We start from the raw sequence: 15287 nt of genomic DNA on the forward strand, positions 1-15287 counted from the left end.
CCCCCCAGCCCCATTCCCATACACTCACCAATGCTGCAGTCAGCACCAATGTATCCTGCTGGGCAGTGGCACGTCCCCGTGGTGCGCTCACACCAGGCCCCATTCTTGCACTCACACGGCCGCTCACAGCCAGGGCCGTACCAGCCCATAGGGCACTCTGCACAGCAAAGCAATGATTGCATGGCGCCCAGCGAGGTGAGAGCAAGGCATCCATCCACCTGGAGCTACGGGCTCACCCAGCTCGCAGTCAGGCCCGTGGTGGCCAGGTGCACAGATGCAGGCACCGGTGATGGGGTGGCAGTCCTGGGTGGGTCCTGCACAGCGGCAGCGTTGGGCGCAGCGCTCCCCAAAGGTGCCAGGTGGGCAGGCTGCAGGGAGAGGGGCATTGTGTATCTGCAAAACCCCCTGACGCTGCAAACTCACCCCAGTCCCCTGCCTAAGCAACGTGCTCACACCCCTCTGCCCATTCCAGTGCCCATGGAATGATGCTGTGGGTACCCACGTGTCTCGCATGTGGCTCCGGTGAAGCCTGGCGGGCAGCTGCACTGCCCGGTGATGTGGTCACAGGGTGCTCCAGGGGGACAGGCACAGCGTTCTGCACAGCTCTTCCCAAACACTCCGGGCAGGCAGGCTGTGGGGACAGGAAAGACGTGGCAGGCTCTCCCCAACCTGCAGCAGCCAGGACTCCAACCCAATGCAGTCTCACCTTTCTCGCAGCGCTGGCCCCTCCATCCAGGGGGGCACTGGCAGGCACCGGTGATGGGGTGGCACAGCCCTTTGTCCCTGCAGTCACAGCGCTCCTGGCAGCCTGCACCAAAGTGCCCCTCCGGACAGGCTTGGGGTGCAAGCAGGGGAGAAATGACAAGTTAGGCAATAAAAAAGGGGCTCCTTTCACTGCAGGTGTGATAGCTGAGTGACTAAGCCCTTCTGCAAACAGACGCACGCACAAGTTGGTGTGAAAGAGTCATCTTAACTGCACCAAAGGTTTTTAGAAGGGTTTTTGGGCTAAGCATTGTTTAACAAGAGCTGGGTGCTGGCAGAACACATGGCTGCAATTTCTTCACTTTGCTGCTGTTGTCACAGAAGTACCTAAAGCAGCTGCAAACCAATATCTGCAGTACCAGCATGAGCCAGAAGTCAGCACTACAGCTGCAAAAATCTGGGAGTTCAGCTTTCATGCCTGCTCCATGAATGAATGCACAGAGCAGCATGACCCGAGCAACTCTCAAAGCTGGTCTATGCAGAGTGGTGAGGGTGTGTGGGGATGGGGAGAAGCTTTGGTTCAGAGCAGGAGCCCAAACCCAAACTCTTTCCAGCCCTCGTGAAATTTTATCTTTACCTTAAAACCACAGCACCCACCCCCAAAACCACAGCACCCACCCTGACCGTGGCACCCCAAGCCTTCCAGCTGCTGCAATCCAAATGTTCAGCTCTGCACTGAGCAGGCCCTGCTCCCACACCCCACATCCCACCAGCCCTACTCACGGCTCTCACAGGTGCTCCCACTCCACCCAGGTGGGCACTGGCACTGTCCCTGCAGGTCACAGACCCCCCCGTTCAGGCAGGCACAGAGCTGCCCACATCCATCCCCATGCCCGTCAGCGCACGCTAGGAGAGAGCAAATGGCAGAGCTGTCACCCCAAAGGCAAACCACCCCAAAATGGGACCGGCTGCTGGCAGAGCCCATGTCCTGATGCTGTTGGCAATGTCCTTACCCAGCTCGCAGGCCAGCCCGGTCCATCCCATTGGGCAGGTGCAGTGCCCCGTGGCAGGGTCACACATCCCCCCATTCTGGCACAGGCAGCGCTGGTAGCAGCCCATCCCATAGAAACCCTCTGGGCATGCTGGGGGGAAACCAAAAGGCAATCAATCAGAAATCCACTCCAGGCATGAGCCAAAGGCAAAGCTGAGCCCCCAGCAGCATGCCCAGGGATGGGAGGGCATGGAATGAGGATCCTAAATTTTCTAAACCTGAAACCAAACCCTAAAAGCACCCTTTTTCCCCCAGCCCAGTGCCAAGCTGAGTAATGAAGTGCAGGAGGAAGCCTGTGGCTGAAGGTGATGGCTGTAATTAAAGCAGATTGGACACTGCTGGAACAAATGGCCACATATAGGGCATACATGAAAGGAATGGAAAAACATTTGGTGCCTTCTGAGCCTCCGCCGTCCCACCGCTGCTAAGAAGGACTGAATTTATACACCCCACTGGGCTGCCTGATCTCTCAGAAATGCCTCAGCCCTGGTGGTGGCACATAGCCCAAAAAACGCTGGGTGAAGGCAGCAGCCATGGCGAGCATCGGCACAAAGAGCCATTTAAGCACATGAATAATGCTCTCGTGCTCAATTGCACTGAGCTGTGCCCGAAGGCACTGCAGCAAGCAGCCAAGCCCTCACCCTGTGCTGCTACAGAACTGCGAGCCAGGGCAACTTCTGCAATCTCCTGGCATCTGTCTGTGGGAATGAATGGGAAGTGCTGATAGTCTCGCTTGCAATCTTTGCCTTGCTATCATCTGCCTCAGGTTTTTGCATCTACTACCCCCACTGAAAAGCGCAGCCCAGCCCAAGCAATGGCATTTCTAGCACCCCCAGCTAGGTTGGGCAGCCACAGGGCACATTACCTTGCTGGCACTTGGGTCCCATCCAGCCAGCAGCGCACAGACAGCGGCCAGTGATGTGGTCACACGTGGCGTTGTTGGAGCAGCTGCACACCTGGCTGCAGGCCTCACCAAAGCTGCCCTGCGGGCACGCTGCAGGAGAGACACAACTGTCAGCAACAGACACGCGTGGCATCATCCAGTCCCACCAGCAGTGCCTTCTGCCTGCAGCTGGGACCAGCAAACAGCCTGACCATAATGACCATCCTGACCCCATGGGTTGTTGCTGCTTTTGGCCATGCATGCATTGGTTTTATGGTGCTATATGGAGAACCCACAGCAGCATGCTACGTGTGGCTGCTACTCCAACACATGGGCACTGTTATCCTTAGCATGACATCACGTTATCTGTGAGGGAGCTGTTCTGCCAGGATCCCCAGCCCTTGTCAGATCCAGCAGCAACATGCTCAGGCACAGCCTTCAGGAGCAGCCCCTGAACAGGGGACCTTTGCCAAGAGGGTTCTGTGAGGCTGCGTCTGCTCCAGATCACTGCTGGGCAGTCCAGGTTCAAAGCACCTTTGAACCATTTCAGTCTGCAAAGCTTGGCTAAGAGCCGTGTAAGAATAGAGCCCCTATGGAGAGATTTGGTATTTCCTCCTTGGCACCCAAATAGACGCAGCACACAACACTGCCCCTCTTGGCACGAAGAACTCAGAGCCTGGCCAAAACCTGGCACTGCGTGGTGCATGGAAACAGATGTTGGGATGACAACAGTTCCATCAGTGTTTCAGTGCTGTGAGATGTGGGATGGGGGCTGTGCTGTTCTCAGCAGCAAAAACACCAGCAAAAAAAAAAAGGACATGAACTGAACCATGCCAGAGGGATCCCAGCACAAACTAAGGGAATTGCTCTGCATACCCAATGTTGGAGCAATAGCAAAGCTGTGTGCGTTGCATGGGGCCAGATCCTGCCCTGGGGACACTCACCATGGGCACAGAGGGGGCCAGTCCAGCCCGGGTGGCAGTGGCACTGCCCGGTGATGGGGTCGCAGGGGGCTCCATTCTGGCAGTTGCAGGCATGCTGACACTCAATGCCATAAAATCCATCTGGGCAGGCTGTAAGGAACAAAGCAAACAGCCCAGAGGGTCTGTAAGAAGAATGGATGGCTCTTAGAGGTGCGCAGTGGGTGAGCAGACACCCAAGGATCACTCCATGCCCTGGGGTACTCACAGTGCTCACAGAAGGTCCCCCGCCAGCCCGCAGCACACACACACGCCCCGCTGATGTGGTCACACATGGCCTCATGCTCACACTGGCAGCGGTGCCGGCAGCCCAACCCAAACCATCCTGCTGGGCACCCTAGAGAGTGAGCAAAGAGCACTGAGGAACCATCCTTGGGATTATGCTACAGTGGGAGCTCAGGTTAGGACAAAAGGGATCTGGAAGGATATGACTGCCTCATGTTTAAAACGAGGGTCCGCTGCTCACAGATGTACCCACAAACCCACCAGGACAGCATCATGGGGACTCAATTACCACTGCCATGGCACCGACCCTTCCCACAGGGCTCTGGGAAACAAACCTGAGCCCAAACACATTGCAGCACACACTCACGCTCCTCGCAGTGGCTGCCCGTGTAGCCTGGATCGCAGGCGCACTGCCCCGTCACCGCATCGCAGCTCCCGGTGCTGCTGCTGCACTCGCAGACATTGGCACAGCCTGGGCCCCAGCGCCCTGCGGCACAGCCTGCAACACAGGCATGGCATGGGGATGGCAAAGAAGCCAGCCCCAGCCTCACACTGCACAGCTCAGGGTCTCCTATGAACGATGCATGATGAGGACAGGCACTGTACCTCTCCGGCAGTCATGGCCTGTCCAGCCGGGTGCGCAGCTGCACGTCCCCGTCACAGGATGGCAATGTCCCTCATTCGCACAGCTGCAGCTCTGCTGGCAGTCCTGACCGAACCAGCCAGGTGGGCACACTGCAATGCAGGGACATGAGCTGCAACTCCTCAGCGAGCCCAGGGCACAGCACTCACAGCCACAAGCACAGCACTCACAGACCCAACATTCACCATGACCCCAGCGCTCACCTTAATCCTGAAACTCACCATGACTCAATGCTCACCATCACGGACCCAGCATTATCCACATCCCAGTGCTCACCATCATAGACCCAACACTTATCGTGACCCAACACTCACAATCATGGACCCAGAATCCACCACGACCCAATGCTCACCGTAACTCAATGCTCATCACAACCCAATGCTCACCACCATGACCCAATGCTCACCATCCTGGCAGCGGCTGCCAGTGAAGCCCGGTGGGCACACGCATGCTCCCGTGGCAGGGTCACAGCTACCATTGTTGGCACACTCAGGACACAGCTCCTGGCAGCCGAGGCCCCAGCGACCCTCTGGGCAGGCTGCAGCAATCAGAGAGAACAAGGGCAGCTCAATGCCTCTGGTAAGCAGCACAGAGTAGGGTGAGGGCTCAGCTTGGGACTGGAGATGGGCTGATTCCTCACTGCCCTTAGACAGGGACAAAGGGCTGCATGACCCCCATGCAGAGAGCTGGCAATCAAAAAGGCAAGGTGGGAAGTCTAATTTCTTGTTAGTGGATCCCCTGTCTAGTTTGTATGCTTTTGTTTGGGAATACACGGCTAGCAGTAAAGACAACATCACCGTGTTTGTTTTACAAACATCCCTCAGTAAGTGCTAGCCTGCCAGGGCCCTCGTGTCAACTTGAGATTCACATCTGCTGCTGGGGAGCAGAGCTCCTGGCAAGGCGTCCTAACCTGGCAGCCACTGTCACCCCGCAGGAGCTGCAGGAGGGACGCAGACTGCTGACAGCTGAGCAGGGCAGCTGAGATGCTGCAGGGTTGGGGACAGGGCCAGCTCACTGTATTTGGAACTGTTAGGAGCAGGCCATCCAAACACCATCAGTGGCTTCCAGCTGCTGTCACACAGCACGAGAAGTGCTCACCTTGGGCGCAGTCGTGCCCTGTCCATCCCGGTGCACACACACACCGTCCGCTGACCGCATCGCAGGGAGCCCCGCCGCAGGGGCAGAGCAGCAGGCAGCTGGCCCCGAACCGCCCTGCGGGGCACTCTGCAAGCAAACAGCAGTGAGAGCTGCAGGTTACAGAGCTGCACACAGGCCAAGAGCTCCTACAGACCCCTCTGAGCCCCCAAGACACACACGTGGTCTTCTTTTTGTTCCTTCAAGACACACGTGCACCAGCACTCACAATTAGCGCAGGAAAAGGCGCCCTAGCTCGTAAATTTCAAGTGACACAGTGGAGTTTTTGTTATTCCTGCTCTGTGCTAATTGATGGCAGATGTTTGTCTTCACCCTTTAATCATTTCCAGGTCCCAACAACAGCCAAAAGCCTCCTATTTCTGTACAAATATTTGTGTTATTTCCTGTGACTCCCCCCTACAGGCTTGAGCTCCTTTCTTATTCCTTTTATTAACTATCCTCAACTGAGCACCCGGGAGCTGCTGCAGCCCTCTGGAATGAATGAATGCAATATGGGATGCAAGAACCTACTGCACTTCCACTCACAGCCTTGGGGTTCTTAGAGCAGAAGTTAAGCTGCCTCATTTGACAACAGGAGGAAAGCAGGGAGGGTGAGCATGGAGCTCAGAGAGAGAAACTGCTCCGGGAACTTCATACAAAGGCAGAAGTGCAAGTCCTAATGTGCACCAGGTACAGAATCTGCCATGTGCAGATCAAACAGAACTTCAGCAGGGGAAAAAGAACAGAAGGGGAAACACAATGCCATTCTTCTGGGGACTGATGGTCTGGAAGTAAAAGGATATCAAAGAGAGGAAAAGACAGATCGATATCTGTCACCTTCATCTACAACAGCAGGGATGCCCATGGGGCAGGGCGCAGTGAGAGCTTGTCTTCCTTTTCTGAATAAGGATCTCCATGCACGAGAATCCTGCCTCCCTCTCTAAGCTCCCAGCTCTAAAAGATCCCAGATTTGGGTCATTGGAAGCCACTTCCAACCCCACCACCTCACCTTGGTCGCAGTTCTCCCCATGGTAGCCCTGGGGACACTCCTTCCAGCACTGCCCGGTGATGTGGTCACACTGCGTGTCTGGAGAGCAGCTGCACTTCTTCCTGCAGCCCTCCCCATAGCGGCCGGGCTCACACTCTGGGGACAAAGATAGCATGTTTAGTTCCTAATCTAGGCAAGCAAGAGGCGCAGAGGTCTCAGGAGGATGGAGCCTTGCAGCATCCATCAGGACACTCACTGCTCTCGCAGTGCACACCACGGTAGCCAGGCTTGCAGCGGCAGGAGCCGTCCCGCTTGTCGCAGTGCTGCGTGTTGGGCTGCACACAGAGGCATTCCTCGGAGCAGCCGGGGCCAAACGTCCACTTGGGGCACGCTGCAGGGACAAGAACAAGGCAGCAGTGACCATTCTGTTACAGCACCCAGCCCGAGGGCAGCATGCTCCCCATAACAGAGCCGTACCCAAGTGGCAGTACCGCCCGTACAGGCCAGGATCACACAGACACGCTCCGTAGATGCGATGGCACCGACCTCGGTTGGCACAGTTGCATTTTTTCCTGCATTGCTTTCCAAAAAATCCTTTTGGGCACCCTGGTGATAGGGATGGAGAGGCGGTTTGGGTCTGTAATTTCATGTCTTGCAGGAAAGACACGTACCAAAATCGGAGTACAGCATCACAGACAAACCTAGGCACAGGGTAGTGAGGGAGGGACTGCTGTCTGACCAGGAATATGCTGGGGTCTCTAATAAGAGCAATGGGATTCCCTGCATCAGCTCAAAACTGAGTTCTCCACATGAGAAACATATGGACGGTGCACTGTGTCAGCACAAAGCTGCAGCACAGCCCTCCCCAGGTGGCCCGGCACAGCACAGCACTGCTTGCTTTAATCTCACCTTCCTGTTCTCTCTCTGTACCCTTCAACCACCTCCTTCCTACAGAAAGAAAAGCTCCAGCTATCTCCTGCCTTACTTCATATTCTCCTCCTTCAGTAACAGCTTCCATGTGATCCGAACCCTCCATCTGTGGCCAAACCCCTCATTGTTTCATTGATTCCATGCCCCCCAGATTTTAATTCTTTGGGAGCAAGGAATACCCTCAAACATGGGGATGACCAACCCCAGCAAACACAGAAGGCTCCAAAGAAGCAAATGACCAAGATGCTCATTGCTTTGGCAAGGGAAGAATACCAATGGAACACAGCTGTTTCTGCCCAAGGGCTCTCACCATCCTCACAGTGGATTCCAGCCACGCCAGGCGGGCAGCGGCAGGTGCCGGTGGTGGGCTCACAGGTACCCCCATTCTGGCACAGGCAGAGCTGGCTGCAGTTCTTGCCGAAGGTTCCAGGCGGGCAGGCTGTGGGACAGAGAGCACAGCTTTAACAGCACGCACAACTGTGGGTCTGACCTCTGAAGGTGCACTAGGGTCTATGCGCAGCATCACTCACTCTGGTTGCACAGCAGCCCGCTCCAGCCAGCCGGGCACTCACAGCCCGTCCCCTCCACGTTGCATGTGCCCCCATTCTGGCAGTCCTCACATGTCAGGCTGCAGTCGTGGCCAAAGGTGTTCTCCAGACAGACTGCAATAAGACAACATGGTGAGATGCCCTCCCCAAGACTGCCTCCAGCAACCCCAACATTACAGCCTGTGGCTGCTCATGCATCCACCAGGCACAAACCCAGCACCCACGATTCAAACTGGAGGCTTCCAAGCAAGAGGACCACAGCCACAAAATGCCCACCGAATGTTTCTGAAAGCGTGTGCTCCCCTCTTGCTTCCATCTCTTCCTCCTCTTCGTAGTCATCGCTGAAGAGCTGGGTGAGCTCATCCTGCAGGATGGCCACGTGGGGGATGGGGCGCACGATGGGGCGCCGGGCATCCAGGGCTTCCACTGAGTTCTCTACAGCTGGGGGAACAGCACAGAGACCACAAAGTCAGAGGGAGAAAATGGGAAAGAGCTCATCTGGGGGTGGGGAACGGTACAGAACTTCTGCCATAACAAAGGGAAACCAGAACTTCAGGGTTGGTACAACTGCTTCGGCATTCATCACTCCATTGATATCTCTACAGCAGTGATCCACTCCTTCCCAATTGGCTTTTTCCAACTCATTGGCTTGTTTGGGGGCAGACTGCCCACCCAACAAAACTAAGGGATGCATTTCAGCTTGGTGTCCTTTTGGAACAAGCATACATCAGCTACAGATCCTGGTTCCCTTCGTTCACAGGGCTACAAACCAGGCTAAGCATGGCACTTGCAGCAGGGGCTGCACAGCCTATAAAGCCTCAGGGATGGGCAGGGCAGGCACTCTGATGGTGTAAGATTGTTTCCATGGTCCATGGGGGACAGGCACAGGGTGCTCAGCACGCAGCACTTACGGATGCAGCCCTTCCTGTCTCCATCCAGCTTGTACCCAACAGGACAGCTGCACTGGAAGGACCCCGCCTGGTTCTGGCACACGTGCTCACAGCCACCGTTGTTGGAGGAGCACTCATCCACATCTAGAACACAAAGGGGACGGCGAGCAGGTGGCAGCACCTCACTGGGTACACAAAGCTCTAAAAGCTGAAGGAGACTGCCCAAGTGATGGAGAGCTTCTGCTCATTGCAGGGGAGTGGGATCAGATGGTCTTCAAGGGTCCCTTCTAACTCCAGTGATTGCATGGCTCTATAACTGGGAGTGACTGGAAGAGATGCCTAGCTGCTCACAACCAAGCAGAACAACAACTTCTATTCATTAATAGCTTGCATTTGTCTCCACGTTAGCTGTGCTTCATACAGACGCTTGTATTTACCACCAACTCCACCAAGATGGAAATTACGGGCAATGCTCACTCCAATACTGAAAAAATGATGCGTGCAACTTGTGGCTGCATTCAGACCTGGAGCAACTCTGAGACAGCCCGACTTGAAGTCACTGAACTCAAAGCCCCACAGCCATGCTTGCCCAACGGATGGGTGCTACAGGAGCAAGGACAAAACGCGCAGCACATTGCATGCACCCTGCTCACCATCACAGGCACAGCCATCAGCACGCAGCCGGTACCCAGCATGGCAGGCACACTCGTAGCCCCCAGCGTAGTTGTAGCAGTCCTGCTGGCAGCAGTGAGAGCCGTCCTCACATTCGTTGATGTCTAAATAAAAGCAGAGGGTGCTGGGTGTTCTCAGTAGAAGGCAGTAACAGCAGTTGTTAACACTGCTCCATTATAGCCTCATGGTCTATATGCACACAGCAGCTGACATGTGAGGGTTCCTTATGGCTTGGGATAGATTTGTGAAAACAAGGACCAAGCCTCGCCTTACCAGTGCAGGTCCTGTGGTCATCCTGCAGCTGATAGCCCGAGTTACAGGTGCAGACGGGGCCAGCGCTGCTGTGGTGGCACAAATGGGAGCAGCCACCATTGTCACTCTCACAGCTGTTCACAATCTCCATTTCTATCCCTGCAAAAGAAATTCCATCAGCATCCAGTGCCACGGGCACCAACTCCTTATGTGTGCTTTTGGTACACGGCCCTGCTGAGCAGAGCGGTGCTGTGCTGCAAGGAAGGGATGGGAATAGATGCTGGGCTGGAAAGGACTGTACAAAAATAACCCTGCGGAGCCCCTCGGGGACAGGCTCATGGTCAAGCTGAGATGAACCAGACTGCAGACAGAGCTGCTCCCATTCCTGACGAGCTGCAGGATGTGCTGCCAACCAGAGTTGGCTCAGCCATCCCAGCACAGAGCTGTTTGGATGCCAGCTGGGAATGGGAGCAGCTGAGTGCTGCAAACATCCAGATGCCTGCAGCTAGGAAAGGCAGTGACTGACATGTCTGAATTGAAGAGGCAAGCATCAATAGCAGCCATGTGTCTTCATAGCTTGGCAAAGTTCTTGTAAACTCCAGCCTAGCTAATGAAGCTTCTTTAGGCTGAAAGTACCACGGGGCTCTGAGTCACTCTCGAACCTCAGAAAAGTAGCTGCCGCCTACAGGAACATTCTTGAGGTTTTGGTGCATTCAGGCCTAAGAAAGATGAAAGAAGAGGAGCTCGGTGCTCCCCAGTGGGTCTGTGCATGTAGAAAACAAAAGCTGCGCCACAGCGGAAAGCTAACTTCCAGATCTCAATACACGAATATTTTCTCCTTCCCTGCTAACATGCAGTCAGCCAGGGCACAAACTTGCTAGAAGCGTGTGCTCATCCAAGAGCACCAATCATGCATCCACACGCAAAAGTGGATGCTACTGAAACCGAGCTGCGGGATTTTGTTCAGCAGAACACGCAGTGTGGGATCAGCCGTGCCCTTAGGAACAGAGGTGCCAGCAGTGCTTTGCTCCTGAATAGCACACAGCTCTTTGCATTGCTCTGAACTGCTTTGCTTCAGGCTGTCTCTGCTGATGTGCTTTGGCTGAACATATGGCAATCTGGCTCACTCCTGCATTGAATTGTGTTTATTTCTCTCCCTGATGGGAGCAGATGCGATCACATCATTAGCTCAATTCCTCCTTCAGTTACACATCTACAGCTGACCAAACTCATCCAGTGCAGTCCCCAGGAGTGGGACTTGGCCCATTTGGAGCCAAACAGCTCCAAGAAAACCATCTAAACCTGTACAACGGTAACTTTAAAGATGAAGATGAGTTCTGCTGGTGGGAGAAACCAACAGCTCTGACCATGGCCCATGAAGCTCTGCGACTCGGCCCGCTCTCAGCAGGTGGTACCAAGTGCTCTCCATCAGCAGGACCCCCCCACACTCCTCTTTCCCCCATTCTGACCCACAAACCCCCCATCCCACCGCAGCACTTACGGTAGCACTGCCTGCTGTCTGCTCCCAGCTCATAGCCCGGGTTGCAGACACACGTGAAGGAGCCGTGGGTGTTCAGACAGCGGTGTGCACACATGGCCAGGCCAACCAAGCACTCATCCACATCTACAAATGGGAAAAACCAGAAGAGCAGCAGCCTTGAAACAATGTTGACGGCGCATCCCTCAGCATCACCCCATCGATTCCCAAAGCAGTGCCAGCGCTGCTCGGCCCCGCAGGAGCTCACCTTGGCAGGCTCTGCCATCGGGTCCCAGCCGGTATCCAGGGTGGCACTCGCAGCGCGCCGCTCCCCGGACATCACGGCAGAGCTGCATGCAGCCCCCATTCCTCTCAGCACAGGGGCTCCAAGCTGGGGTCGAAAGAAGCAGCAATGACCCACAGAGCCCTGCGTGTAGGGCTGCCATCCCTCCCCCCATTGCCCAGCACTCACGGGCGCAGCGCCGGCCGTCCTCCCGCAGCCGGTACAGCCGGCGGCAGCGGCACTGGTGCTGGTTGGCTGTCAGCTGCACGCAGTCGTGCTCGCAGCCACCGTTGTTCACTGCACACGAGTTCAGTGCTGGAAAGGACAAAAAAAACATCATCCGAAAGCACCGCCTGAGGGTTTGAAGTCATAAAGCTGTTTCGGTTTTCAAGGTGGGCTAACTGCAGGTCGTTGCTACGGCAGCGCTGAAATCTCATAGCTCTGCTCAGACGGTGCAAACGCAGTGCCACAGCTAATGCCACTTAATTGCTGCTCAGAGAGCTGCACTCAGGCATGCTCCAATTTTATTGTCACAAAATAACATGGAAAATTAGGTTCTTGGCTCCGAGCCATGCAAAAGACAGCAATTACACGGGGCGAGGCCACACGGGCACCATCGGTTCTTCTGGGAGCGTTCAAGGGGAAGGGATTTCAAGTGCCCTCCTGCATGTCCCCACTTTGACCTGGTGTGACACGTCCCATCCTGTGAGCCTGCTGCAGAAGCAGCAGCTGGGTGCACTTGCTCAGGGATGCTCTGCAGGGATGGGGCTGGGCTCCCTGCCTGCAGCATGGCTGCGGGCCTCGTGCAAAGCACTCTCCTACCCAGAGGATTCAAATAGGCAGAAAACAGAGGGTTTGCCTAGGTTACAGCCGAAAACACATCCCAGGGCCAAAGATGTGGATTATCTTTCCTCCCCCCCCCCCGCTCTTTAGAAGCTTACTATGATTAATTGCTTTAAAATAGCTCAGACTGCTCTGTGGGATAAGCACCCAAGGGGTGAAGTGCAGCTGGAGATGGAACTGCACTATGCCCCCCAGCTCTGCTCTGTCTCTTACACTGAGATGGAACAGCTACCTGGTTTCTGTCACCAAAGAGGTTCCTGCATTTCTGACCCATTCTTTGCACTGTAGGAGGATCCCAAGTCCTGACTGAGAAATCCTACAAGGAAGCTGAGGGTTCCACAGCAAAGCCACGTCCCTGCAGAGGAACACTGCTGGCACTGCTGGCTCCTGCACGGCTGCAGCCTGTGTCTGACGGTGACCATCACATGCAAGGATCAGCTCCACTAAGCAAGCAGGCATTCTGGGGAATAAATATGACTTCATGGGGTCAAAATGCTGTCATACACAGCGCAGGGCTGGGGGGAGAATTATCAGTCTGTGTTACTTCGCTGACGTTGTTTCCTTTAATCTATTTGGATGGAGACAGCAGAAGTATCTGAGGTGACTGCAGAGCTATGGGGCAGGGATGGGTGGTCAAACATTTCTGCTGTATTTAAGTGTTTAATAATGTACATTTTAAAGCATCCATAAATCAGAGCTGTGCTTGAAGTGCTTTTTTTTTTTTTTTTTTAATAAAACAAGTAAAACAATGCTGAAGCTTGCCAAAATATTCCTCCTTATGGGAAAAATGCTTGGCTGATCTATAACCAGCCAACGCATCTTACATCTAAAATAACCTCCCAGGATGCAGTGATCCCATGAATTTGCAGCCTGAATAACTGCCATCTTTGCAAGCTTTTGGAAGACAAACTTTCAGAGTGGAAGAACCCAAAGTTCAGATTCTTCTCCACGACACGACTTAAGCAGAGGATGCTGATGGAGATGCTGTAGGGTTGGATGCAGCAGGCTCTCCAACAGGGTAACTTAGACACAAAGACACCATTTCCTTCAGGTTGCCTTCAGCAATGTGTTCTTAAAGCCCATTGACCCTATGGGAGCCTCGTGCTCCTGGCTTGCAGACAGTGGGGCCCATGTGCTCCACGTGGCACTGTGGGCAATGGGAGCAGCAGTGCAGCCCTGGCAGCACACTCTGCTGTACGTGGCACATGGGGACGAGCAGAGAGAATGCAGTGCATGGGCCAGGGCTTTGGTTTTGCTGCAAGAGGAACAAATCCCATTTCAGAGCAGGAACGCCGAGGCACAACAAACAAAACCCACTAACAGCACTTTGGGTGCTGTTCCATGTGCTCGGGGTCTCCCAGCCGGCTCTTGGCACGGCGCAGCCCGCAGCCCTTGTTCTAATTACTGCTCCTTTTCTTTCTTTGTTTACAGAGCCGCTCTAAAAATATTTCCATTCCCAGATGCTTTTCCTAGCTCAGCTTTTCTGCGACGCCGCTGCCAAACCCAGTGTCATCCTGTGCATCATGCAGCCTTTGGTAATTAGAGCTCAGACAGATTTTCTGCAGATGAGGTTTCGTCGTCTGCAAGCAGAGCACAGCGGCTGGCCCTGCAGGACCTGCACTCGGGACATTGGGAGGCACAGGAGTGCACACACAGCAGGATGGATGCACCCAGAGCTCTGCTGCTCCGCTGTGGGATCCCCACATCCCCACCTGCACCACCTTTCCATCCCAGTGGGATCCCATCACGTAGACCAAGCCCACACACACCCTTAAGGCACGACAAAAATCCCTGCTAAATCTGAGATTTGAACACTCTTAGTACGAAGAGGGCTCCGCCATGTAATCCCAACCCGATTTCTTCCAACCTCAGACAATTTCCAGAGCCACGCTGTGTTAATGCAGACCATCTCCCCCTTCTGCCGGCCAACACAAGCAACGGGCTCAGATTAAACTCTTTGCTTTGGCCCTGGAGTCCCTCCCCCTACTCTGGAACCACGGAGAAGGACCAAAGATGTCAGCTCACTGCCTCCTGCCATGTGGTTCTGATAAAGAGGGGTGATTTCAGGACGTCCAATGGCTCTTTTTGCTCTATTTCACTTTCAGGCTCTGTTTTCTTCCCCTCTCTTCTGTGCTCAAATCAGAGATTCACTCTAACGGAGCAACAAAGGCAATGCAGGACCTCGCACTGCAGAGCTGTGGACAACCAAAACTGCTGAGCAGACCCCTAACAACCCACTATAAGAGGTGCCTGGGCAACTTCTGAAAGATTGTGCTGCATTGTGCCTTGCTTTACTGTCTGCAGCACCAACTACAAAGGGGCCAGGCACGAGCCAGCCCTGCAGCCACCCCAGCACTGTACTGAGCATTGGGCAGGGAAACAACTGCTGATCCACAGCCCTCTTCTGAGCTTTTACAGGAAAAAGATGTTTACTTCCATCCCTTGACACCACTGCCCTAATGGGCCAGCACTGAGCTGTGCTGACAGCAGGGCATATACACACATAGATGCGTATTGCTATCACAGAAGTGGCAAGAACAGAAACCATCAGTGTTCACTGCAGCTCTGCTGGTCCAAAGGAGCCGTGCCAGCATTAAGTCCAACCCCAACCCACCCCCACCACGTCCACCAGGCTCCACCCCCGGGTGCTACATCCACACACAGAACATCTCCATGGATGGAATCTCCACCACCACCCAAGGCAGCTGTTCCAAAGCTTCTCCATCCTTTGGAGAAGAAATGTGCCCTTATATTCAACCTGAGCTTTCCCTGGAACAACTTATGGC

General features: G+C 54.6%; 1 protein-coding gene across 7 annotated transcripts in view; it reads right to left on the minus strand.

Annotated features, from left to right (window-relative positions):
• Positions 1-15287, minus strand: part of MEGF6 (multiple EGF like domains 6) — a 35455-nt gene that overhangs the window by 2692 nt on the left and 17476 nt on the right. For 6 of the 7 annotated variants that reach the window (XM_090122832.1, XM_090122835.1, XM_090122836.1 and 3 more), the window contains 25 exons: positions 11848-11973; positions 11644-11766; positions 11400-11522; positions 9920-10057; positions 9628-9750; positions 8996-9118; positions 8361-8525; positions 8067-8198; positions 7847-7975; positions 7084-7212; positions 6863-6997; positions 6628-6762; positions 5583-5708; positions 4891-5022; positions 4448-4576; positions 4209-4340; positions 3825-3953; positions 3581-3709; positions 2619-2747; positions 1716-1844; positions 1486-1608; positions 707-835; positions 503-631; positions 237-368; positions 29-157 (listed from right to left, as the gene is read on the minus strand). In XM_090122832.1, coding sequence (XP_089978958.1) covers positions 29-157; positions 237-368; positions 503-631; positions 707-835; positions 1486-1608; positions 1716-1844; positions 2619-2747; positions 3581-3709; positions 3825-3953; positions 4209-4340; positions 4448-4576; positions 4891-5022; positions 5583-5708; positions 6628-6762; positions 6863-6997; positions 7084-7212; positions 7847-7975; positions 8067-8198; positions 8361-8525; positions 8996-9118; positions 9628-9750; positions 9920-10057; positions 11400-11522; positions 11644-11766; positions 11848-11973 — 3258 coding nt within the window. The remainder of the gene's footprint in view (positions 1-28; positions 158-236; positions 369-502; positions 632-706; positions 836-1485; positions 1609-1715; positions 1845-2618; positions 2748-3580; positions 3710-3824; positions 3954-4208; positions 4341-4447; positions 4577-4890; positions 5023-5582; positions 5709-6627; positions 6763-6862; positions 6998-7083; positions 7213-7846; positions 7976-8066; positions 8199-8360; positions 8526-8995; positions 9119-9627; positions 9751-9919; positions 10058-11399; positions 11523-11643; positions 11767-11847; positions 11974-15287) is intronic. The other variant, XM_090122833.1, reaches the window with a different exon arrangement.

Source organism: Phasianus colchicus, chromosome 22, assembly GCF_987193195.1.
Source record: "Phasianus colchicus chromosome 22, bPhaCol1.hap1.1, whole genome shotgun sequence".
Lineage (NCBI taxonomy): Eukaryota > Metazoa > Chordata > Aves > Galliformes > Phasianidae > Phasianus > Phasianus colchicus.